Genomic DNA, 26,462 nt, shown 5'->3' with positions numbered 1-26,462 from the left:
GAGTCTCTTCAACTATGTTCCTCACTGAAGTGTGACAAATTGTCCTTGTGACCATCCATCTCAACTTTCTAGTTTTCAATCCCACTCCCCTGAGACAAGGACATTTTAAATATTGGAAAAAACAAACAAACAAACAAACAAACAAACAAGCATTTAAATTCTGTCTTAGTTTACTTTAGTACCTGAGAATAGAGTAGTTTAGCTTGCTTAACCAATCTAATTTAAGGAAGCAAAATACCCTATCCTGCTATAGGCTACAGCCCCAGCATTGTAATGTCACACTGTAATGAAACACTGACATTATAAGGGACATACCTCTCCCTCAGAATAAAAATCCCTTATCAAACTTCCTGCCTTCTTTCTAGAAGGTTGGCTATGAACTAACTTTACTATGCATGAGAGGCCGGTTCTTCCGTTTCACTTTCTAAGTGCTGGGATTACAAGTATAAGCCACTCTGGTGGCTTGCTCTCCTTGTTTGTAAAGATTTTTAGGAGAATCCAGGTTTAGTGCTGTAATTTAATTTTAGCATTAGGAAGAAGAAGCACTAGGAAGGTGGATCTCTGAGTTCAAGGACAGCCAGGTCTCTGCCTCCTAGATATTAGGATGAAGGTATATATCACAGCATGTAGACTGACATTAGACTTTAATTTAGTGATTAAGTTGAAATGAAAGAAAATAAAAGTCCAGTTATATGTACATGTTTTTGAGACAGCCTCACTGTTTCAATAATACTGAATTATGTACCTAAGGCTGGTTTTTGTTTTTGGTTTTTTTTCTTTTCTTTTTTTCGGAGCTGGGGATCGAACCCAGGGCCTTGAGCTTGCTAGGCAAGCGCTCTACCGCTGAGCTAAATCCCCAACCCTTGTTTTTGTTTTTTTTAAAGATTTTTTTATTTCATGTATGTGAGTACACTGTCGCTCTCTTCAGACACACCAGAAGAGGGTTATGAGGTCCCATTACAGATGGTTGTGAGTCACCATGTGGTTGCTGGGAATTGAACTCAGGACCTCCAGAAGAACAGTCAGAACTCTTAACCACTGAGCCATCTCTCCAACCCCTGAGGCTGGTTTTGACTCCTATATTCCTTCCTTATGTATTTGGTTGTGAGCCTAGCCTTTAACGGCTGAGCCATCTCTCCAGCCCCCTATATTCCTTCCTTAGCCTCTGAATTACAACTGTTACCATGCCTGATCTACCAATTGTTATTTTTTATTTGTACTTGGTTGATTTGAGTCAATATCATAATCCAGATTTCTTTCCCTCTACATTTTAGAAAAGTGACTATAGCTGGATGGTGATGGCAAATGCCTTTAATCCCTGCACTCTGGAGGCAGAGACAGGTAGATCTTGAACTTGCGGCTAGCATGATCTATAGATTGAATTCCAGAACAGTCAAGGCCACACAGAGAAACCCTATTTTGAACCCCATCCCCACCTCTGTATGAAAAAACTGATTATATCTTTGAAAGAAAAGAGATTAAGTCATTTTAACTTTACCTTCATAACAAGCTCTGAGAATTTGGGAGAACTAGCTGTTGCTAGCAAGCTGTCCTGAAGTAAAACAAGCAGGGCACTAAAAAACAAACAGCAGTGACACATCTTAGACCTTCATTCTTACAATCACTAACTCAAGTGTGAATATGCACTTCACAGATCATAATACTTATTAAAGTTCAATCATTAAGATTTTATTACTTGAAAATTGACAAATCTTGTCATTCTTTTCTCTTTAATTCATGGCCATTAGTAGCTGAGAGACAGAGACAAAGGTAATGCTAGAAATATAACCAGTATACTCTACTGTCTTATTCAAAAAATTAATGATATTGTTACTAGTTTTTTTTAATGCATTTATTTAGTTTGTATGAGTAAATTGTTGCTGTCCTCAGACACACCAGAAGAGGGCATCAGATCTAATCACAGATGGTTGTGAGCCACCATGTGGTTGCTGGGAATTGAACTCACGACCTTTTGAAGAGCAGTCAGTGCTCTTAACCACTGAGCCATCTCTCCAGCCCCCAACTGTTACTAGTTTTTGCCTGAAATAGATGATTCATTTAAAGTAAGAAACCATTTTATTAGGCAAATTTGAAAGTTACAACTGACCTGGTGATTTTGATCCTCTTGCTTCCACCCAAGAGGAATGCTCCTCCGTGTGAGAATAACAGTAGAGTGCCACTGTGCTGGGGTATTACAAGTGCTGGGGAGCAAACTCAGGACTCTGAATGCTAGGCACTCTACTCACTGAGTCACACTCTCAATTCTGACTACCTGATTTCTACATATAGACAATAAGAAACTATACCAAGCTTTACTGAGGAGGGTATAATATACCTGAGGATATTGGTCTGGTCTGATTTCTCCAAAACCTTCACCACCAAGAGGTTCACAGAACGAATCACCTGCTGTCCTTCCTCCAGATCTTCAATCCGAGAATCCAGCATTAAGGTGATTAGGCCGTGCATCAGGTCTTTCAGCACTCCAGTGGAGGCCTCCCGGGCCAGGCTCTCTATCTGAAATAGCTATCCAGTTCTAACTGTGTTAGGGAGGTTAAAACTCAATATATAAGACAAAGAATAAAAACACAGTTGGTATATTCTAGTCAATATTCAGCTATATGTATATTGACAAAAGTTTACTCTGTGGTCCAGCATTAAACTTCTAAGCTGGGATTGCATGCTTGTACTAACATACTGGCACAATTACATTGCATTTTTAAAACCTCAGAATGTTAAAAAAAAAATCTGAATTAATTGGTATGCTTCCTTTCCACAATATTTCTGATCCACAAATCTGTGAAAAGTTTAATGGGACTTGCTATGCCAGCAGAAGAAATTGGTAGGAAGCACAACACTAGGAAGAACTAAGCATTCTACTTTACATCCTAACTGTGGGGACAGAGGAAACCCTGGATGAAGGAATTTTTGAATAAATTTGTGCTGCTAACATGATCTGTGTCAGGGACCCTAGCCTCAGTCCTAAGGGAACAGCAATGCCTTCTCTGTATGAGACGAGGGGAAAGTGGCAAAGCCTTCCTGGAGGTCCAAGGATGGGTGTTCATGGTGCCTACAGAATGTCCTCCACAACTTGCCAACAACCATATTCATTGGCCTGAAGGCTATTCCCCTACAGAGACTGCTTCCAGAAAGATTAGCTAAACCTATGTCCTTTATCCAGCCATATAACATAGCCCACCTCCTTGTTTATCTATATGCGACAACCCTGCCTCACTGTTCAGTTCTATATAAATAAGCAGAGTTTCTGGGATGCTGAGGTTTCCTCATCTCAAAGTTCAGACCATGGGATCCCAGCTTTTCTGTGGTTCAATTTCTGTCTTTTCTTCATTCCTTCTCCACTCTAGCTGTGCTAGATGAGACACCTAACAGGTAACATTCAACGCAAAAAGTCAACAACTGGCCCCATGACTCATGAATAACTCTACCAAGTGGACACAGGTCTCACTGGAACATCAGCAGTGACTCTGGCATAAGAACCTGGGTCGGATGATAGATCTTTTTTTTTTTTTTTTTTTCGGAGCTGGGGATCGAACCCAGGGCCTTGTGCTTGCTAGGCAAGTGCTCTACCGCTGAGCTAAATCCCCAACCCCCGGATGATAGATCTAAGAGAAACTCCACTTCTGCAGAAATGTCTTACCGAAATCATGTTGCCAATGATACAGCTATACAACTTGATGATTTCATCCTTGTCCAACTTCTCATCTGCCATGTGTGTGCTGTAGATGAGTCTTAGCTGCATGAAGGTTGCTATCAGAAACTGATCAATGTGGCCAGACATAGCTTCAGCTTTATCTTCCTGCCTCAGGACCTCATCAATCTGATAAGAAAAATTCCAACCTGTAGTTTCCAGGCTTTATGAGTGGCAGAAAGACACTATAAGATACATTTCTATAGGAGAATTCATTAGCAAAGCACTTATTCTACCTGAAAAAAAAAACTTTACAAATAACTATCCTTAGGAATTCAATCATTACATATATATTTACTGAGCAAGACAGTATTAAATGAATTAGCCAGAGATTCTATTCTAAGAACTTTACTGTCTAGTTCAGGGAGTAATCTCTGTTTGAATATTTAATTCATTAAAAAGATTATTTTTTTTTCAGACAGTGTTGCTATTAAACCTTCAATTTAAAAAATCAGGAGTAGTGGGACATTTCTATAATCTTAGCACTCTGAAGGCTGAGGGAGCAGGAGGATATTTCATTTGAGTTCATCTTAGACTACACAGTCAAGTTCTAGATATCCTGGGTACAGAACCTGCCTTCCAATAAACAAAAACAAGAGCAACAACAACAAAAACCCCAAACAATCTTATCTATATGTATATAGTTTGGTGTGTGTGTGTGTGTGTGTTCAGTGTTAGAGTACACCCTGGGGTCTGACTCACAGCACTGTCAAAATTTAAAAGATAAACAATCTCAACAACAAACAGTAACAACTAAAGACCCCCCATTCATCAGATGAGGCTCAGAAACTTCAGATTATTTATTCAGTCTAAACTAAAAACTCAATGTTCTCATGTCCAGGGTTTTTCCTAGTTTAGTACTTGGTTGTAGTGATTATAAAATGTTCTGTAGGAAAATATTTATCTCTTATACACGAATATAAAAGTATTTCCAAAGGCCTTGTGTATCCTAGGCTTATTAAGCAGATTTTTATGACTGCATAAATAATGCTGAGAAACTATATATAGACTGTATGTTGATATTCAGCAAACTTCACTTTTAGCAGGACTGCCAAGCTGCACGACTTCACTGGGCCACCATTCATCCACCATTTACCTACACTACAATGTGAGCAGCACCCGGTGCTATGGACCTCACTTTCATTATCTTTTCTTGTATGCCTATTTCATAAGCACAGTATTTAGTGGGAAGGATTAATGTTTCCATATTCATGGCATAAAAATACTGCATTTTCAGGGAGGATTATTTTCCTTCTTCCTCTAATTACCTAACATTGATAAGTAGACATACTTTCATATTTATAGTATTATAATTTTCTATTTTATATTATTATAGGAATAATTATAGGACACATACTCTCAAGGCTTTAGGGACACTTTACTATACAAAGATTACATGTGCTTTTCTGCATCTAGCCTTCTCTCTTTGTTTTTTGAGTCAGGGCCTCACTATTTAGCCCTGGCTGTCCTAGAACTCACTGTGTAGACCTTGAACTCAGACAGGTTTGCCTGCCTGTGCCTCTGAATGCTGGGATTAAAAGCATGAACCTCTGACTGGCATCTACCTTTCTCTTATATTTTTGGTTGTGAGCCTAGCCTTTAACGGCTGAGCCATCTCTCCAGCCCGCATCTACCTTTCTAATTCAGTGGAAAATTATGAAAATCTCTAAAGTCAAAGGAACAACTCTATTTGTGAAAGCAGCACAAAATGCTGGAGAGATATCTGGCTCAGCTATTAAGAGGACACTTGGTATTCTTAGAGAGGTCTAGAATTTGGTTCGCAGCTTTATCATGGAACCTTACAACTGTCCTTAACTCCAGTTTCAAGGAATCTAATGCTCTCTTCTAGATTCTGTAGACATCAATCAGGTATACACATATGCTGTACATACGTGCATGCAAAATACTCATACAAAAAACATCTTGTAATACTAGTTTGTCACCCTTCCCTTTAATACAGTTCTTCATGTTGTGGTGATCCCAATCATAAAACTATTTTGTTGCTACTTCATAACTGTAATTTTGCTGTTATGAATCATAATGTAAATATGTGATATGTAGGCTATCTGATATATGGGGATCAGCTACAGGTTGAGAACCATTAACTTAAAACATACAAACAAACAACATAATGGTTTATGAGTTTAACAAAATTTTCACTCATTCCTTTACTGAGACTTTCTAGTGTTTGTAGTTTATTACATTACAATAAACAAAATATTTGAGTATATATCCTTATATGCTTGCATTTTTATGTCTAAGAGAGAGAATATTCTCATTTCTTACAAGGACACATACTATTTGTCTTCTTTGGTGGAGACTGAATTTAGGGTCTTGTAAATGCTATACTATACTCTACTGCACTAAACTAATGAGTCACACTTCTAGTCTTCACAGCACTTTAAAAATGGACTAATGTGATCGGCATGTGGGACAGGCCTTAAATACCAGTACTCAGGAGGCAAAGGCATTCAGATGGTTGAGTTCAAGGTCAGCCTGGTCTAATGGCATCCTAGATCAGCCAGAGACCCTGTCTCACAAAACAAAGATGCAGTAACAATTCATGTCTCACCCTCCACCTCCACTTTCTCTGTGTAATGGCCCTGGCTGACTGTCCTAGAACTCACACTGTGGACCAGACTGCCATCAAACTTACAGAGATCCACCTGACTCTTGAATGCTGGAATTAAAGTTAAATGCTGCCAATATGTCTGTTTTTTTTCTTGTTGTTATTATTATTATCATTATTGTTATTTTCCTTCTTTGATTACACAATCTCATGTAGCCCAGGCTGGCTGCACACTTGACATGTAGCAAAGAACGATCCTGAGCTCTGATCCTTCTGCTTCCGAGTGCTGGGATTACAGGTACATACCACAGGTCAGCTTATACAGAACAGAAAATAAACATGTCTCCCTTCTGTTACTCTCTCTCCAGCAGCCTTATCTCAAAGTAAAGACTGCCACAGGCCCCACTTGACAGAGTAACTAACTCTCACCAGTTGTTCTCTCACCTCTGCACATGTGCTGTAACTCTTCCAGCTTCTTCAATTTTAGACTGTTGTATTTTGAATAGAAATACACTTAATTTGCCAGGCAGTGGTGGCACATGCCTTTAATCCCAGCACATGTAAATTTGAAGCTAGCCTGATTTACAGAGTAAGTTAGAGGATAGCCAACGCTACACAGAGATCCCGTCTCCAAAAACAAACAAACAAACAAACAAACAAACAAACAAACAAACAAACAGGGTTAGAGAGATGGCTCCGTGGTTAAGAGCACTGTCTGTTCTTCCAGGAGTACCAAGTTTAATTCCCAGCAACTTCCAGCAATGACACTGTGGCTCACAACCATTCACACTGGGATCTGATGCCCTCTTCTGGTAAGAAATACACTTAAATTTATGTACTAGGTAACTGATATCATCTTTCTAATTTTGAATCATATAAACATTATATATGTATTTATGCATATATATGGTGTCCCCTCCCCTCACCCCCTCCTGGAGACAGTCTCTGTGTGTCCTCTTGGATGTCCTGGAATTCATACTGTAAACCAGTCTGGCCTTGAACTCAAAGAGATCTGCCTGTCTGCTGCCTCACTAGAGCTGAGATTAAAGGTGTGTGCCACCACGGCCCAGCAAACAGTGTATTTTTTTTTTTTTTTTTGGTTCTTTTTTTTTCGGAGCTGGGGACCGAACCCAGGGCCTTGCGCTTCCTAGGTAAGCGCTCTACCACTGAGCTAAATCCCCAGCCCCCAAACAGTGTATTTTAAATGTCATTCACTAACACTTCATTATTTTTATGTAAATGCCTTGAATGTATACTACTATATTTATTTTACTAACATCACTATTGATGACTTTGAAAAGTAATTTTTTTTTTTTTAAATTTGAAAGGATGCTACAAATTGAATGACTTAGTGAAGGTTGAGCAACAATTTAAAGGTACAGCATTTCTACTCTGGATGGGTTGTCTTTACAACCAATGAAGTTTCTCCAGGACTGTGGAAAATCAGCCTAAACAGCATGGAGTCAAGGTGTCATTTGGAGTAAATGTGATAGGATCACAGAGAGTTCATTTTATTTTGCTATTTACTTGTAGCTCCCCTCCCTCACTGTAAGAAATATAACTCCCATTTTCTTTGTAATTTTTTTTTTAAGTTAACCAGTCTCTATATAATCAATCTCCTATTTCTGCCTCCAGCCCTTCTCTGTTTTGATGTCCTTTTCTGGTTTGGATGATTCTCCATTATGAGCCCCTCTGCAAGCTACTTGCTTTGCTTGGGGCTGTAACACCATGACAGGGTGGCCCCTTGCGTAGACAACCTCTTCTTGGGAACTGATGCTCAATTACATGTCAGTGTTCTTTTATGAACACTTTCCTTGTCATCCACTGGACTTTTATCCCCTGACTCTGAGCTAACCTGGTTCCATACTAACAACCATAGTCACCACAGCAAACACAAACCTAGCTCTTCCCTACTTACACACATCTAAAACTGAACTGTTAGAGAAAGATGCAGAAAATGGTGGTAGAGCGCTTGCCTAGGAATCGTAAGGCCCTGGGTTCGGTCCCCAGCTCTGGAAAAAAGAACCAAAAAAAAAAAAAAAAAAAAAAAAAAAAAAAAAAAAAAAAAGAAAATGGTTAAAAGGGGTTGGGGATTTAGCTCAGAAGTAGAGCACTTGCCTAGCGAGCACAAGGCCCTGGGTTCGGTCCCCAGCTCTGAGAAAGAGAAAAAAAAAAAAAAAATGGTTAAAAAAATAGCTTCTGGTGGATGAATGGTTTGATTCCCAGCACCCACGTGGTAGCTCACAATTGTCTAGAACTCTAGTTCCAGGGGGTCTGATACAAATGGTAACTGGGTGGTGGTTGTGTGCCTGCCTGCTTCAATACTGTCACTGTACTAGTAGGATCCATTATTCGTCCAAGTCTCTACATGGATCCATGGAAGGAATCACTATTATGGGAAGCATTACCATTACCTGTGTCAGAGCTTGGATACTTGTGCTGATGTCACCACTGGCTACTTGGGAGATAATGAAATTGATTGTGGATGCTGTATTACTGTGCATGTCATCAAAATGTGGAGAAACAGCCCGGATCCTAGACAACAGATCACAAAGAAAAATTCAGTATGCATTACAAGACATTTTAATGAGTGAGGATTATGCAATTCTCTACTAGATCCAGGTTTTAATAAAGATGTCACTATTAGGTAGTAATCAACTCTAGGAATTTCAACGGCATACTTCCATAGTGGGTTCTTTTCAGGTATATACTCTAATGATCATGAACTGTTTGTATTTAAATGAAAAGGCTCAACTTACTTAGGTTCAGGAATAAGGACAGGCTCAAAAATGTCATCAAGTTTGTGCTGGACAAGCTCTGGCATTTCACATCGGACTGTACCATTATCATTTTCAATCTCATCTAAATCCAGCTGGAATTCTCGGCGAACCATCTGAGCTGCTTCAGGATGCCCACTCATGCTTCGAGCTTGACTGAAGGAAGAAAGCAAAAAGAGGTTCCTAAACTAAGAGGAGGATTTCTTAACACAAGGATAATATTAGCGCTGCTAGCTGCCTCAAAGCTTCAAGACAGATGTTCAACTTCTGGTTTCAGCCCCTCTGAAGGATTAAAGTTCTTGAGTGTAGGAAAGTGCCTGAAGTAACAACACTGGTTCAGGATAATCCTGAGAGCAGGCAACTTTAATTTTTGCTTAGATTGGTTAATTTACAAAAGCCTTGTTGATAATCTTGAACTTCTATTCCACTTGGAGCAGAAAATACTTATATAGACTCAAAATCTACTTCTATGAGCCAAAGTATTAATAATAGAATAACGGTTCCCTACTCTATCCATGAAATTAACCAGTGTTAAGTTCTAATCATAGGCACCTTAGAGGTAGTTTTCAGCACATTTTATACTTTGAAAGCTAGTCATTACTTTTTGAAGAAGTCATCCTTCATAGGTCAGTATTATATAGTTATGCAAAATTTCCAAATTCTATTTTTTTTTTCTCTTTTCTTTTTTTTTCGGAGCTGAGGATCGAACCCAGGGCCTTGCGCTTGCTAGGCAAGCGCTCTACCACTGAGCTAAATCCCCAACCCGTAAATTTCCAAATTCTAATTGGTTAAAAGTATCCTTGTAGCACACACAACCCCAAACACTGCTGTCACTATCTTGTTTGGCAGGCACTGTTCTGAGGCTGTAGGCCAGTTCTGGGGTGCATGCATCTCTTTAGCCTCATCTCAGGAACAGGAAGCTGGGTCTGCTGTGCTGGTGCACCCCTTTAATACCAGGACTCTGAGAAGCAGAGCTGAAACTCTTCAATTTAAGGTTAGCCTGCTACATGGTGAGCTCCAAGACAGCTAGGACCACTGTTTCAAAAAATCCAAAATAATAACAACACTAACAACAAAAGAATAAAAACAAAAACAGGAACTTGAATACAGCCAAATATAAAGAAGACTTTCATGGGAGGCCTGATACTTATGGCCACAGTCGGCTGCCCTGTTTTAACAGTTTCCAGAGGGGATGAATCCATGTCAGAAGTTAGAAAGATATAAGAGCCCTGCTAATGAGAAATTAGCAGGCAGTACTTACATCCTATAAGTGCGATACATAATTCTGTCCACGGAAAAGCAGTGAAAGAAGGCACAAGACCATTTAGAAGTGGTTTTGAGACAAAGACAATGAAGAGTGAAAGATTCAACATTTGATCATAAGACATTACCCCAGACACTCTGTCATGCATGACAATGACAAAAACTCAAGATTATGTTACAGACAAGCTCTGAGCACATACAGCTAAGTCCACAGATATGCTAGCAGACAGCTATCTATATTCACATACTTAAGTTTGGAGGACATGTCCTCAGCTGGTCCCTTGCGTAGCATGTTGGCATTAGAGTTTATATTCTGTGTGCGCTGAGGTTTCTCTTCGGCCTGTTTCACGGGTACAGCAGAAGGTCTCTTTGCTGACCGCTTTATCCTCTCCTCAAGCATGCTCATGTCCTTCTCAGAAAGCTGTGAAAGTCAAACTATTAGCACACCCATTCACTAAAATACAAATCTTACTTGGAGAATAAAAATCTAGAACCATACACTGCAAGCCCAGTATGGTGGTGCATACTTTTAAGCCCAGTACTGGGAGGCAAAGGCAGACAGGTTTCTCTGAGTTCAAGGACAGCTGGTCTACAAAACAGTCTGGACTACAAATGGAGTTCCAGAACACACAGAGCTGTTATACAGAGAAACCCTGTCTCAAAAAATTACCCTTCTCAGCTTAAAAGAAGTCAAGCAGTGGTAGCACATGCCTTTGATCCTAATTCTTGGGAGTAAGAGGTAGGCAGATTTCTAAGTTCAAGGGCAGTCTGAACTACAGAGTGAGTTTCAGGACAGTCAGGGCTACACACAAACAAGTCCAGTTTTTTTTTTTTTTTTTTTTGGTTCTTTTTTTCGGAGCTGGGGACCGAACCCAGGGCCTTGCGCTTCCTAGGTAAGCGCTCTACCACTGAGCTAAATCCCCAGCCCCACAAGTCCAGTTTTTTAAAAACAAAGTAACACACACACACACACACACACAATTTTCACATAGAAAAAAATAAGAAGCTATTATGATAGATCAAATTTACTTTAAAATTTCTAAATTAAGGGACTAGATAGATGGTTCTCTATTAAAAAGTATTAGCTACTCTTGCAAAGGACTTAGGTTCAGTTACCAGCACCTACATGGTGCCCCATAATCATGTAATTCCAGTTTTTGTCTGTTTTTTTTTTTTTTTTTTGGTTCTTTTTTTCGGAGCTGGGGACCAAACCCAGGGCCTTGCGCTTGCTAGGCAAGCGCTCTACCACTGAGCTAAATCCCCAACCCCTTGTCTGTTTTTGTTATTCGAGACAGGGTTTCCCTGTGGCTCTGGCTGTCCTGGAACTCAGAGATCTGCCTGCCTCTGCCTCCTGAGTGCTGGGATTAAAAGTGTGTAATACCACCACTGTCCAGATTTTTTTTTTTAAAGACATGGCTTCTCTGTGTAATAGCCCTGGCTGTCCTGGAACTCAGAGAGGTCTTCTTCCTCTGCCTCCTAAGTATACTACTAGGTCCAGCTATAACTCCAGTTCTAGAGGTTCCATGATTTATTATAGCCTCTGTAGACACCAGGCACACATGTGGTACACATATGCACATATGTATATGTAGGCAAAAGACTCAATCATATAAAAATATAATCTTAAAACAAATAAAGGCAACTTACTACATTATTTCTAAAGTGCTTCTCTGCATTTATTTATTTGGTGTGAGTGTGAGTGAGTGAGTGTGTGTGTGTGTGTGTGTGTGCGTGCGTGCGCGCGCGCATGTTGGGTGTATGCATTCACACAAGCACCATAATACTCATATAAAAGTTATAGGAGAACTTGTGTGAGTTGATCCTTTCCTTTTACCATGTGGGTTCCAGGGATGAAACTCAAGTATCAGGCTTGGTTGCAAAACAACTTTACCCATCATATCACTATATTATTAAGTCAACCACCATTAATAACTACACATCTATAATAACAACATATGAAAGGAAGGATATAAAAGAAATAACTAATATTAATAACTATAATCAAACAGCTAAAATAGCATCTGATGATTGCTCAGTTGGTAGTATGCTTGTTTAGTGTGTGCAAAATGGTTTGACACAGCATCATTCAAAACTGGACACAGTTGTACATACTAGTTATTCTAGCACTAAAGACGTAGGGGGAGAATCAGAAACGTTCAGTCTTAGGCTGGGCATGGCGGCTCATGACTTTAACTCTAGTACTGAAGGGTTGGGGGTGGGAGAAGAGGAGGATTTCTGAGGGTTCTAGGCCAACCTGGTCAAAATAGCCAGTTCAATGACTACTACGTAGAGAGACCCTGCCTCAAAGTAAATATAAACAAATGAAAGAAAGAATAAACAAACAAAAATTCAAGATATTCATTGGCTACATAGTGAGTTTGAGTCTGGTCTGACATATATCAAACTTTAAAAACAATTTTTAGAAAAGGAAGGAAAAAGAAGAAAAGGTAAAAAAAAAGTTTCTTTGTTTTGTTGCTAAAAACAAACAGCATCTATAAGCATGATTTTTCATTTTGGTAATTTGTTAAATGTCTCGTGTTTTGTGTCCTTCTTCATTGGTGATAGGATTTTTTTTTTTTTCGGAGCTGGGGACCGAACCCAGGGTGGTGATAGGATTTTATTAGACAGTGGAATGCACAGTGCAGTAAAAAGGAGCCATTATAACTTTACCAGAGTGAAGAACTGAGGCCAAGACACAGTAATGATTGGCTCAAAAGGAAGAAGGAATCAAGAGGCAGAAAATGGGTGAAGTCTGTATCCAACAGTGTTCCCAAAAGGGTACCCTGTTATCCAATAACCAAATGCACCAAAATTCATAGAGCAGTATTTAAAATCCGGACTAGCTCAGATTTCTTGATTCAAAAATAGCTCTCATATCTTAAGTAAACAGCTGTAAATTAAAAACAAATTCCAGTTAAACACAGCAAAGAGGTCCAACATCAATGAAAGTACTTGAAATACATACCTAGATCTAGGATATCTTGACAGGTTAAGCTTAATAACCAATGAAACTCTAGCAGAGTTAAGATGACAGGAAACTCAACAACCAAGAAACCTTGGAATTCTTTTACAACATACTGACAAGACATACAGAAAAATATTACTTACATTTCCAATCAGTTTGAACACCTGATCTCCATGCACATTGTACACTGTTACAATGGTGTTGAGGGCAGCATTCCGTACAGCATTGTCTCGGTCTCCTATGTGAATAGCTATCTCCTTTAAGGCTTTTCCTGGGGTTGGCTGACAAACATTCATACCATAGGACTCAATTAAGCAACCTAGCTCTTCCAGGCACTCTATTGGGGAAGAAAGAACAGATGAATGAAACCCAAAAATATGGTATAGAAGTTTCTACAACTTTTCTTTGGCACACAGGAAGTGCCAAAACCTTATTCTGGGTCTTTCTAGAATTTTCTTTCTTTTATACTGTCATATTTGAAACAGTGGGCATAATAAGTGTTCATGACAGGGTATACTGTGAGTCAGATGGCCCCTGTGCACTTGGTTTGTCACCAGGGTGGTACTGAGTGGTGCCTGTATCACCTGATACTATGGCTCCACCAGTGTGCAACTCATCACTCTCACAGCCTGAACAAGAAAATTGGAATCCACTACATGGACACTAAAGAATGTCACTGCTCATTTATAAATGACTTGTTGAGAATCACTTGTGTAAGACTTGCACCTTAACTTTAATTTTGGGGATGGGAAGGCAGGGCGGGTTGAGACCTACGGCTCAGTGTAGAGAACTTGTCTAGCACATATGGGGCTCTGAGCTTAGCTCTCATCAACTCTAGAAAGACAGACAGACTTTACCTGCTCTCTGCTTAGAGTTTTTGGACTTAGTTCCTTCCATGATGAAGGGGAACATTTTGCTGGCTGGGTAGACAAGGCACATCCGGTTCAGGATAGCACGGACATCTTTACGAATGACATCCTTTGGTTCTCCAACCTGGTCAACAAGAAATGACCAAGACCTTTTCTGAGTGCAATGGTTATTTCATGCATTATTGTATTTTGAAAGGATCTTGAGAGTGAGTGAAAGGAGAGTGCCATAAATGAGGGAGTAAAAGTGTAAAAGCCAAGGTTGGCTCAGAACTCAAGTAGCCTCCCAGGATAAGAACACATTACCTTGAGGATGAGATAGGGGATAAAGGAGGATGCTTCATTCTCAGTGAGATGATACTCTTCGTCACTCAGGAGCGTGAAGAGCAATTTTAAATATTCCAGTGCTTTCATTAGGACACTTGTATTGGTGTCGAAAAACCGGAGGGTAAGCCATTTTAAGATAAGATCTAAGCAGCTGATGACACCATCTTTTTCACTTTCCAAGTGCTTAAAATGAAAGTAAAAACCCCACAGGTAAGACTGTATATAAATTTAAATTTCTACTAGGCATATATTTCTTAAATTGTAATGGTGCCCAAAAGAAAATGTAAGATTTTTAAACCTTCACCAGGATACCCAAAATACAGCATCATTTATTCTATCAAATGAAACAGCTCTACAGAAAACATGGTGTATTCTACTCCTTCCTCAAGGGACTGAAAGTTGTGACCAGTTCACAGCACCCCATATTTCCATATTCCTGGGATAGATATTTATCTATTTGAAGACTTACATCAACCATAACAGCCAGGGCTTTATTGTGATGCTGAAAATCTGCATGAAACATTTCATCTTGTAACCATTTAGCCACACAGCTAGACATCTGGGTCTTCAGCTGTTCAATATATTCATCACGTGGGGTAGTAAAATTCCACTTTAGCACCTGAAGGGGAAACAGAAAGGCATTGAGTGCAGGCAGTTACTCTGAAACAGCTGAGAGTCACCTGGTACAGTTGAAAGACCCAACTTAATGTGCTATCTTTGTACTCTTGTCCTGTTCTTTTTCTTCCTTTTTTTTGAGACAGGTTCATGCTATTTAGTACACACTGTACTGAATACAGAGAGCAGACTGGCCCTGAATTCATAGTCATCCTTCTGTCTTAGCCCGCTCAGTCCTTTTTTAAAAGTTTTCTCTTCTTTTCATCTTCATTTTTGTGTATGGGTGGTTTTTTTTTTTTTTTTTTTTTTTTCTTTTTTTTCCGGAGCTGGGGACCGAACCCAGGGCCTTGTGCTTGCTAGGCAAGTGCTCTACCACTGAGCTAAATCCCCAACCCCGTGTATGGGTGTTTTGACTGCATATATATACATATATGTTTATGTGTTACATTCATGCCTGGTGCCTTTGAAGGCTAGAAGAAGGTACTAGATTCCTTGGAGCTGGAGTTACAACACAGTTGTGAGCCACCATGTGGATGTCAGGAATCAAATCCCAGTGCTCTGCATGAACAGTCAGTGCTCTTTTAATTGCTGAGCCACCTTTCTAGCCCCTCATTTATTTCTTTTTTTGAGACAGTATATTGATTGCTCTGGACTCAAAATTGAGCTCCTGCTGGTTAAGCCTTCCAAATGTTGGGGCTATAAGCATGTACTACCCTGCTTGGCTCTAAGATACTTTTTAGTTAAATAAGACTCATGAGTAATTAATTATGAACACAAAATATAGCTCAAGGTGTTATACTTCTGAAATCCTACAAGAAAACAATTTTGAGCAATTATTAACATAAATAAATGTTGATGACCACTTATTTATTTTTTAATCCTAGCACCATGGAATCAGTCAGGGCTATATAGTAAAATGTGTCACTACAAATAATAAAAACTAAAAACTAAAAACAAAAAAAAAAAAACCCAACAAAACAAAACAAAAAAGCAAGCATATAACTGTTACAATTGTGTTACACGGTAAACACTGTTGGCATAATTTTTTAGAGGAAAAACATTCCAAAATAAAAAAAACAGGGGCTGGGGATTTAGCTCAGTGGTAGAGCGCTTACCTAGGAAGCGCAAGGCCCTGGGTTCGGTCCCCAGCTCCGAAAAAAAGAACCAAAAAAAAAACCAAACAAACAAACAAAAAAACATAATACCATTCTAGGAATTTAGTAGATATAATTACTTATGTGCATAAAGACCTATATTTAAATGTACTTTTAAAAGACCTGATTTGATTTTTTAAAATTATATGTATGTAACCTAGAGTTACGTGAGTTTGTGGTCCACTTCACATGTTGCTAGAAATCAAACTTAGGTCCTATGCAAGAGCAGTATGTGCTCTTAAACTTCTAAGCTATCTCTTCAAACTCTGAAACATGTTTGTGACAGCTTAATTTGAATTCTATGACTGCAATATTGTGATTAGATTAAAAGTAATCAAAATATGTATGTGTAATATACAAGTGTATATTTACAAAAACATGCATATCCCTGCAAATAACTAAGTAATTTGTTTTGTTTCTGAGACAGGGTCTATGTAGACCTTATGGTCCAGGAACTCACTATATAGACTAGGCTGGCCTAGAACTAAAAGATCTGCCTGATAGGATTAATAGAGGAGGGAGTAAGATCAAAATACACTGCATGAAAAAAATTCAAAGAACTAATAAAATCAACAAACAAACAAACAATTTTAAGAAAAATCTATTTTGGGCCAGCAAGATGACTCAATGGTAAAGGTGCTTGCCTTCAGTTCAGATCTAGGGCTCATACGATGAAAATTAAAAACTGACTCCCACAGGTTACATAGCAGTACATACCTTTAATATCAGCACTCAGGAGGCAGAGGCCGGTAGATGTCTGTGAGTTCAAAGCACTGTGATCTACACAGTGAGTTACAGAATAAGCCGGAGTTATATAGAGAGACCCTGTCTCAAACAACCAAACAAAACCAAACAAAGAAACAAAGGAAAGTGATTTTTAAAATTTCTGCCACGCTGGCTGGGTGTGGTGGTAGAAGACAAGTAAATAAATGTAGCCTGGTGTTGCAGGCCAGCCGGCTACATAAGAATCTGTCTCAAAATCAAAAATGAAATGTCTACTATGCTCAGAATGAAAGCCAGGCCACGGTACATACTGGGCAAATGCTCTGAACACCTTAAACAACTGCATTAGCTGCACATATGGTTGGTACTGAGTTTGCATCTTGTATATTACAAGGATTAGAATAGTAGCCACTAATATGTCCCGCTGATGATAATCAATGAATACTATGTTTTTATATTTAAAAAATATTAAAGGACTGTTAAATCATCTTCCTATTTAGAGAAGACATAAACAATTAGGTCCATTCTTTAATTCTCTTTGCTAGAATTACTTTTCCTTGCTCTGAATGGTAGTATATACCTTTAATTCCAGCACTCAGGAGGCAGAGGCAGGAGGATCTCCTAGCCAGGGCTACAGAGACCTTGGGATGGAAAAAGAAAGAAAAAAAAAAAAACCAAAAAACAAAAAACCAAACACCATCACAAACCAAAACTATAACAACAACAACAAAAAAGAATAACTTTTCTTTTAAAGTAATCCTAGAGAAAGAATAAGTTAATTTATAAAGGAAGAGACTCAATTATCAGCTACAACTTAAATTTCAAACTAAACATTTTTTCTTTTTTCTTTTTTTTTTTTAAAGATTTATTTATTTATTATATATAAGTACACTTTAGCTGTCTTCAGGTGCACCAGAAGAGGGCATCAGATCTCATTACAGATGGTTGTGAGCCACCATGTGGTTGCTGGGAATTGAACTCAGGACCTCTGGAAGAGCAGTCAATGCTCTTTTTTTTTTTTTTTTTTTTTTTTTGGTTCTTTTTTTCGGAGCTGGGGACCGAACCCAGGGCCTTGCGCTTCCTAGGCAAGTGCTCTACCACTGAGCTAAATCCCCAACCCCGCAGTCAATGCTCTTAACCACTGAGCCATCTCCCCAGGCCAACATTTTTTCTTTTGAGATACGGTCTTGCTAAGTAACATTAAGATGCTCTTAAAGTTTAGAATTTTGCTGCTTCATATATTCTTCAGTGTTGGGATTACAGACATTTGCTAACAAGTCCATATTGAAGAAACAAACAAAAAAGATCCCAGTAACTTTTTTTTAAAAGACAGCATCTCACTATATTTCCCTGGATGGAATGCTATGTAGATCAGGCTGGCCTCAAATTCAAGAGGTCTGCATTCAAATTAATAGATACCTGCCTGCCTCTGCTGGGACTAAAGGCTTATGCCACTATTCCTAGTCTGAAAAACTCTGACTATCAAGAGCAAGCAAAACTTCCCAAACATTCTCATCACTTCCTTACCTTCAATCCTTTCTCATCTCGCATCCTTTGTTCCTTTCCATTTGGAACAACAATGAAAATAGGCCCAGATTTATCATCATCTTCCTTTAAGGTGGTTTTGCTTGGCACTTTCTTCCCTTGTGCACTCTACAACCAGAGTTAAAAGAATACTGAGTAGTTAGGCCACTTCTGATAAATATATGCTGCTGCCTAGCATAAGAGCACTCATCAGAGATATCACTGTTCGGAGCTCTCCTATGCAGACCAGATTCAACTTCTTCATCACCTCGGCCTCTTTTGATTTTCATTACATATGTGTGTATAAATGTTTTAAAATTATATTATATGACTTTTCATTAGTCATTGAGCAAAAAATGATACACACACACACACACAAAACACACACACACACACACACACACACACACACACACACACACACACACACACACACACACACACACATCTATATGAACTGGTAATAACTCAAATAGCCTAGGTCACAGACAGTTTTTTTGGGTAGTTTTCTTGAGACCTTTAATACTGTTTTTTCTCAAGACAGGGATTCTTTGTGTGGCCTGGCTGTCCGGGAAGTAGCTCTGTAGACCAGGCTGGCCTCCAAATCAGAGATCTCTGCCTCTAACCTCTGAGTGATAGGATTAAATGTGTTTACCACCACTGCCAGGCTTTTCAATACTATTCATATATTTCATTACTATTTATTTATGTAGTTATATATTTCATAGTTATATATGTCAATACTATCTATATATTTCATTATATATTCCATATTAATAAATGAATAGCACTTATACAGTTCATATCACTTAGTTGAAAAAACTCTATTAGACAAGATGGATGAAGCAAAGAAGTGCAGACTGACAGGAGCCGGATGTAGATCGCTCCTGAGAGACACAGCCAGAATACAGCAAATACAGAGGCGAATGCCAGCAGCAAACCACTGAACTGAGAATAGGACCCCCGTTGAAGGAATCAGAGAAAGAACTGGAAGAGCTTGAAGGGGCTCGAGACCCCATATGTACAACAATTTCAAGCAACCAGAGCTTCCAGGGACTAAGCCACTACCTAAAGACTATACATGGACTGACCCTGGACTCTGACCTCATAGGTAGCAATGAATATCCTAGTAAGAGCACCAGTGGAAGGGGAAGCCCTTGGTCCTGCTAAGACTGAACCCACAGTGAACTAGACTATGCGGGGAGGGCGGCAATGGGGGGAGGGTTGGGAGGGGAACACCCATAAGGAAGGGGAGGGGGGAGGGGGATGTTTGCCCGGAAACCGGGAAAGGGAATAACACTCGAAATGTATATAAGAAATACTCAAGTTAATAAAAAAAAACAACTCTATTTTTCTCTATGTATCTTTATTATATCGCTACCATAGTGCAACTAAGATATTAAATGTTTCTCTTTTTTTGTATTAAATGTCTCTAATCAAAGTTGCTATAAATGTTTTAAATACTTAGATTTAAAAAATAATGGCTAAGATATTTTTATCAGATATAAGAAAAATGAATAGTACACATGCTTAAGGTGAAATCTGAATTTTATTGAAGTCATGTAGCAAACACTAAATTTTCTAGTTGCCCAGAATTTCTTTCTAAATACTGACATCATTCAGTCAAAGTAAACATAAGCTCATTTATATGGAAGTGCTTTGCAAGGGGGCTGGAGAGATGGCTCACAGATTTCTGTAGTTCCCATTTCAGGGGACATTCTCTTTTGAACTTGACCAGTAATGCATGCATGTGGTGCACAAACACACAGGCAAGCAAACAGGCAAGCAAAAGACCCATACACAAAATAAGTCAATTTTTAAGATTCAAATTTTATTATTTTTATTTTTTTAAAGATTACTTTTATCTGTATGAGTGTTTTTGCATGTATTTACAGACATGTGCACCACATGCATCTGGTACCGGTGGACATCAATAGAGGGCATTGGATCCCCTGGGACAGGAGCTACAGATGGTTATGAGCCAATATGTGAGTGCTGGAAATTGAAGTTAGGTTCTTTGCATGAATGACAAGTGTTCTTAACTGTTGATCCAATGATCCAATTCTTCAGCCTCCAATAAATGTAAAACAAAAAAACAAAAACAAACAAAAAAAACCCCAAAACCAATTTCTTGGAGTACCTTTATACCTGATGACCTAATTGAGCCATGTGAAGGAAGGGGATTATGGTCAACTATGGACCATTAAAAGGGTTGATTTTCCCAGAGCTGATGGTGCCTACACTTTCTTTCCTTCATTTTTGAGACAGGATCTCACCATGTAGATAGACCAGGCTAGCCTCAAACTTGCAGAGATCTGTCTTACCCAACCCAGTGCTAGGATTTAATGTGTTTGCCACTATGTTAGACTCGTTTCTTTTCATGAAGAAAAATACTCAAGATCTCCATGACAACATCTTGTGGAAACAGAATGACTGTTCTGGGATCTGCTCTGTGTCTCAGTACTTAAGTTTTATCTTGTGTAAGAAAAAATGAAACCAGTCAAACAAACAAAAGGCACAGAAACCAGGCTGGAGAGATAGCTTAGTGGTTGAGAGCACTGATTGCTCTTCCAGAGGTCCTGAGTTCAATTCCCAGCAACCACACGGTGGCTCACAACCATCTGTAATGAGATCTGATGACCTATTCTGGTGTGTCTGAAGACAACTACAGTGTACTTATATAAAATAAATAAATTAATTAATTAATTAAAAAAAAAAACCAAAAGCGACAGAAACCTCGATGAATGCTTAATTTGATATTATCAAGAGCAAAAGAACTACATAAATATGTAGTATTAACATACCTTTGCTTTGGAGGAAACTCCCGGAGCTTTAGCCTTTTTTGGATCAGGCTTAGCTTCCATGGTGTTGGAAACAGAATCTTCAACAGGTGCTTTGAGTGGGGGGGGGGGGGGGGGGAGAAGCATATAATATAAAATTAATATCATTATATATTTTTCCCCCTAGTCTTATTTTCTCTTCAAGTTTCTCTTTAAAGTCTGGGGCACATACCTACTGTTCTACCACTTAGGTAGAGCCAGGGAGAGTGCTACACACTGTAATTAAAGTAAAAACAAAAGGAAACAAACAACATCAGACTGAGTACTCTGCACTGGTGAGTAAAGTTATTCTAGAAGCCACAGGCTATTAACCTAAAAATAAAGCAAACAGATAATTGGCATTGTTCTTGGCTACCCACAACAGCTAGAAGGCAAGACCTTGTAGCTGAAAACACCTTACTATTCAGATGCAAAAAATATAAAGGCATCAAGCGGGAAGTGAGCTGGAAGCTTCCTATTTAGTGGTCAAGGGCATTGACTGCTCTTCCAGAGGTCCTGAGTTCAATTCCCAGCAACCACATGGTGGTGTACAACCATCTGTAATGGGATCTGATGCCCTCTTCTGGCATACAGGTGTACATGCAGACAGTGCACTCATACATTAAAAATCTTTAAAAAAGGGGTTGGGGATTTAGCTCAGTGGTAGAGTGCTTGCCTAGGAAGTGCAAGGCCCTGGGTTCGGTCCCCAGCTCCAAAAAAAAGAACCAAAAAAAAAAAAAATCTTAAAAAAAAAAACTATAAAATTGGAAGCCAATAAGATCTCAAATAAAAATTGAATATTCTCTACTATACATGTGTGTATGTGTATCTTTTAAGTGATTTCCTTGTTCTAGCACTTTGCTTTGTCCTTTCTATTTCTTTCTTTTTTTCACCTTTTCAAGTGATTTTATTCCACTACTCTGTGGTAGGAAGACTCATCAGAAGGGCAGAAGAATTATTAGCGCAAACATATATAACCACACCTACGCATGGGCCGCAACAGCTACCAGGTATGGAAATATCAAGGCAAGAAAGGTCTTGCACAGGCACCCTGACCCCCATAGGTCCTGTCAAGAGAAAACTGTCCCCTCATCTACTCCTTTCCTCATTGCTTAAGTCCAGGTCACAATAGAGCAAAGCCACAAAACCACAGAGAGGTGGCCACAGAGGCTAAGCCACTTTAAAGCAAAACCAAAAATATTTGACATCCAGTTTCAAAATAACACCACTTCCTTCTCTAAGACACTATTAAGGAGGCCTGGGCTGGGAAAGCTGGGATGAGTGGCTTAGCCATGGTGTGTCACTCAGGTCCAGGTTGTCCCAGCAAAGGCTCGGCAAGGCAGCAGTTGCTCAACTGACTGATGGACAGTCTTCAAGGCTCTTCAAACTCTTTCTGCTTGTTGTTGGTCTCCTTTGCAATTCTGTTCTTGGCTGTTTGCCCAGTTTCAAAAATTCACTGACAGTAAGGGAGGCATAGCTAGGTGAGTGCTTCCTATGCTCCTCTAAAGGGCTGTCATCTGGTTCCCAGCCTTTCAATTCCTTAAAACACTGGGTTCATTCTCTGTAGGGCAGTGGACAAAGCCAGCCTCCGCCATCCACTATGGGATGCAGGAACAGCCCTCCAGGAAGGGCCAGTTCTTAAGGTGGAGATGAGGTGGTCCTTGAGGTACAGCTAGCTGCCAGGTCGGGGGCAGCGCCGGAGTACACATGTTGCGCCGCTGCAACCTCCGAGTTGACCCAGAGCATGAGTCAAGCTCCATCCTTTCTATTTCTAAAGAATTTATTACTCTAATTTAACTAGCAATATTTTCTTTGTATTCCAATGTGCATCTCTCAGTTTCAATTTTTTCACGAAATATATCCTGATTTATCTATCATCCTGGCTTAAATAAAGCATTGAACTGTATGTATAGTATTGGCCATTTACTTTTCACATGAGAATAAGACGCACACCTCCAGTCCCAGCACTGAGGAGCAGAGGTTGGCAGATCTGAGTTATAGGTCAGCCTGATCTACATACTGAGTTTCAGTCAAGGGTTATATAAAGATTCAAAAAAATTTAAAAGCTGGGCAGTAGTGGTGTATGTCTTTAATCCCAGCACTCAGGGAGCAGAGGTAAGCAAATCTCTGAAACAAATAATTAAGAAAAAATTCAAATAATTTTTGAAACAAAAATTCTTTTTAAGCATAATGTTACAAAATCAGTTCAGAAAAAGTCTGCCTCTAGTTTAACAACATTTAAACTGAAATTTTGAAATTATTTTATAACAGGGAATGGTGCTTTTTGCCACATTAATACTTCTTTAAAGGTAGGGGCTGTCACTGGAATTATATCTTCTGAATTAAGATTACAATAAATATTAAATCTGAGCATACACTTAGATATAAGTGTTGGATATTGTAAAATTTCTAACTTTATACCTTCAGCAAGCTCTATTCCATTAAGCAGAAGAAAACTCCTTTGATAATGCAAAAAGTCTAGAAATCAAGTGACAAATAGATTATGTATTATCTACCCCACCCCCACCCCCACCCCCCAAGACAGGGTCTAACTATGTAGCTCTGGCTGTCCTGGAACTCACTCTGTAAACCAGGCTGGCCTCACTCAGAGATCCATCTGCCTTTGCCTCCCAAGTGCTGAGTGTACAAACAATGCCTGGCTATTACTAACTTTTTATATCAGGATTATCACAGTTTTTTATTAAAAAATGTAGGGGTTCAGATATAAGTCAGTGTGGGTTAAAAGCTCAGCAAGAGCCCTAAGTATTATCAGTGTTATGCAGTCATGTTACTAAGCAGAATTTCAGGCAGATTCACATACTGGCTATTTGACCTTGTGAAAATCACTAACCTCCCTGGCTTTTTATATTATTAAAGCAGATTAAGCTAGATGTTAGACAACTCCTTTTCTAACTAGCATGTCCAAGGACAGAAAATAGCTGTGGAAACCTTAAAAACAGCATGGAATAACTCTTAAAAGCAGTATTTAAATTACTACAGTTTTGTGGCATAGAAAATAATGATCACACATCAGTACATATTTGGCATGAGTACTCAGCAGATGTTTGGAGGAAGAGGTGAGGAAATGAAATGAAAGGCTGGTTGTATTTTGAGTTCCTTCAGGTCACTGTCAAAGTTGTTACCTGGTATAGGCTGGGTTTTGGCTGGAGCTGAGCCTCCCATTGGTTTGGACACTGCCTTAGAAGGTGCAGCTGGCTTGGATGGCATGTTAGCTTTGGCCTTTTCTAGCATGGCCAGTACTTGATCTTTAGAAGTTGGCTATAAGGACAAAACAAATCAAAGTTGATATAAACAATACATTCATACTGAGATTACTACAAGTCTGATACTAAAAATGTTTGAGCTCCTACTTTTGATTCACCAATGAAGTAAAGGAGGCAGCACAAAGCACAAAAGAAGTAACATACATTATGAAGTCACATTTGAGTAACTACCATTCTAGAAGGTAATAATTTACACTACTATACGTCACAGGACTACTCTGCTAAAATTGAGTTGTGCTTTCATTAGAATTGCAGATTGCATCCCATGGTAGGTAGCATCTTTTGCCCACAATAAATTAATGTTTATTATTTTCCTAATACCTTTTAACACTACTTGTTTCAAGAAGAACTAGTACCTTTAGTTTCCCAGTAGCTTTAGCCATCTTTTCATATCCTAAATGCATCATAAAGAACGGCAAAGCATCTTGTGCCTTCTTCCGTACATCTCCATTTCGGTCTTCTAGACAGGAATACAGATGAGGAACACAAAGGATAAGATCTGTGGGAGTGGAGCGAAGCATAGGCAGTTTCTCTGCCAGCCATCCCAGAAGCTGCCAAAAGAAAAGGACTAGTCAAACATTTTTAAGTGAGTAATCACTATTATTGATGTCAGGCCTAATGATTATTAGTCTCAAACACTGAACTGTTTTTTCTTCAGCATTAGGAATGGAACCCAGAGTCTGTGCATACAATGCACATGCTCTACCATTGGGGTATACTCCCACCCTTGAATTAGATTTTATTTTAACATTTATTTACTGGAGGTGGGTGTGTCTATGTGGTTAGAAGATGATTTGTGGAGTCCCTCCTTTCCTCCAAGTCAAATTTTGAGGATAAGCATTCTATTAACTGAGCCATCTTTCTGGTTCTGGTTTTAGTTTTGTTTCTTTGAGAGGCCCAGGGTGGCCTCTACTCCTAAGTAGCCATAGATGGCCTTGCACTTCATTTCTAATCCATTTTTTAAATTGTGAGACAGTATCTCTAGTCTTCCCTGTCCTACAACTATGTAGACTGACCTCTGATAGGCCTGCCTCTGCCTCCCTTGCAATGGTATCGTGGATGTGAACCACTACACCTTGAACTTTTTATAAAGGCATGATTTCTCTTTGTAGCCCTGGCTGTCCTGAAACTTCCCCTGTAGAAGGCTCTCTCTTGCCTGGAAATTATGACTATTTTTTACTTAAACAATTCTGATTCTTGTGTAGATACCCTACTGTAGTTTCTATGTTTTTTTTTTTTTTTTGTTTGTTTGTTTTTTGTTTTAAATAGCCCAGGCTCCCTCAAACTCATAGCAATTCTCCTGCATCAGTCATCTATATCCTGGTCTGTGTATACCACCATGCTCAATCTTAGGTCAATTTTAACGTAACATTTCTGTGACAATTAATAATATTATTCTCAAGAGCTTATTAAGAAAAATGTATATTCATGTAGTTTGTCATGTTCAAATTAGGTGTTGTTCTTTTACTGTTCAGAACCTACTACTCTTAGGGGTTCTGTATGTGACCTAGGCTCTCTTCTTACCTCATAATTTTTCTGCCTCAGCCTCTTGAATGTTGGGATTACAGGAATGTATAGCCACACTCAGTTTGCAATTTAGTTTTGAGTTCTTTATATATCCTAGATATTAACTCTTTATTGCAGTTTGCAATCTTATGAGTGCTCTTTAAGTATCTTTTGCAGAGTAAGGTTATTTACAAACATTTTCTACACTGTAGGCAAAAATGTTGACTTGGTATCTTTAAACTTAGTGAACTCAGTGATTATTCAAGGAGATTATTTATGTGTAGATTTCTTGGTTTTACAACAGTTATGTTATCTGTATACTGCATATGGGATGGTTTTATTACTACCATTTTTCCTTTTTGGA

General features: G+C 38.9%; 2 protein-coding genes, 1 non-coding gene and 1 pseudogene across 9 annotated transcripts in view; 1 reads left to right on the top strand and 3 right to left on the bottom strand.

The window, feature by feature from the left end:
* F2 (coagulation factor II, thrombin) overlaps positions 1–18,091 on the top strand; it is a 40,695-nt gene extending 22,604 nt beyond the window's left edge. Inside the window, exon 13 of the transcript XR_015682173.1 lies at positions 18,051–18,091. The gene's annotated coding sequence lies outside the window, so the exon portion shown is untranslated. The remainder of the gene's footprint in view (positions 1–18,050) is intronic.
* The window catches only part of Ckap5 (cytoskeleton associated protein 5), a 103,068-nt gene that overhangs the window by 6,205 nt on the left and 70,401 nt on the right, over positions 1–26,462 (bottom strand). For 6 of the 7 annotated variants that reach the window (XM_087651838.1, XM_087651835.1, NM_001426928.1 and 3 more), the window contains 14 exon segments: positions 24,949–25,143; positions 24,452–24,587; positions 21,294–21,382; positions 18,493–18,618; positions 14,943–15,092; positions 14,453–14,656; positions 14,138–14,273; positions 13,424–13,617; positions 10,564–10,736; positions 9,035–9,208; positions 8,690–8,810; positions 3,656–3,835; positions 2,336–2,523; positions 1,499–1,574 (listed from right to left, as the gene is read on the bottom strand). In XM_087651838.1, coding sequence (XP_087507964.1) covers positions 1,499–1,574; positions 2,336–2,523; positions 3,656–3,835; positions 8,690–8,810; positions 9,035–9,208; positions 10,564–10,736; positions 13,424–13,617; positions 14,138–14,273; positions 14,453–14,656; positions 14,943–15,092; positions 18,493–18,618; positions 21,294–21,382; positions 24,452–24,587; positions 24,949–25,143 — 2,142 coding nt within the window. 7 annotated transcript variants of the gene reach the window in all.
* Snord67 (small nucleolar RNA, C/D box 67) lies at positions 13,798–13,907 on the bottom strand. Its single transcript, XR_015685131.1, has one exon. It is a non-coding gene; the product is annotated as a small nucleolar RNA SNORD67 (small nucleolar RNA).
* Positions 22,538–23,149, bottom strand: LOC147995569 (baculoviral IAP repeat-containing protein 5 pseudogene; annotated as a pseudogene).

This window comes from Rattus norvegicus, chromosome 3, assembly GCF_021556685.1.
Source record: "Rattus norvegicus strain SHRSP/BbbUtx chromosome 3, alternate assembly SHRSP_T2T, whole genome shotgun sequence".
Taxonomy (NCBI): Eukaryota; Metazoa; Chordata; class Mammalia; order Rodentia; family Muridae; genus Rattus; species Rattus norvegicus.
Note: the sequence above shows the minus strand (reverse complement) of the source record. Positions and strands in the feature narration are given on the sequence as shown.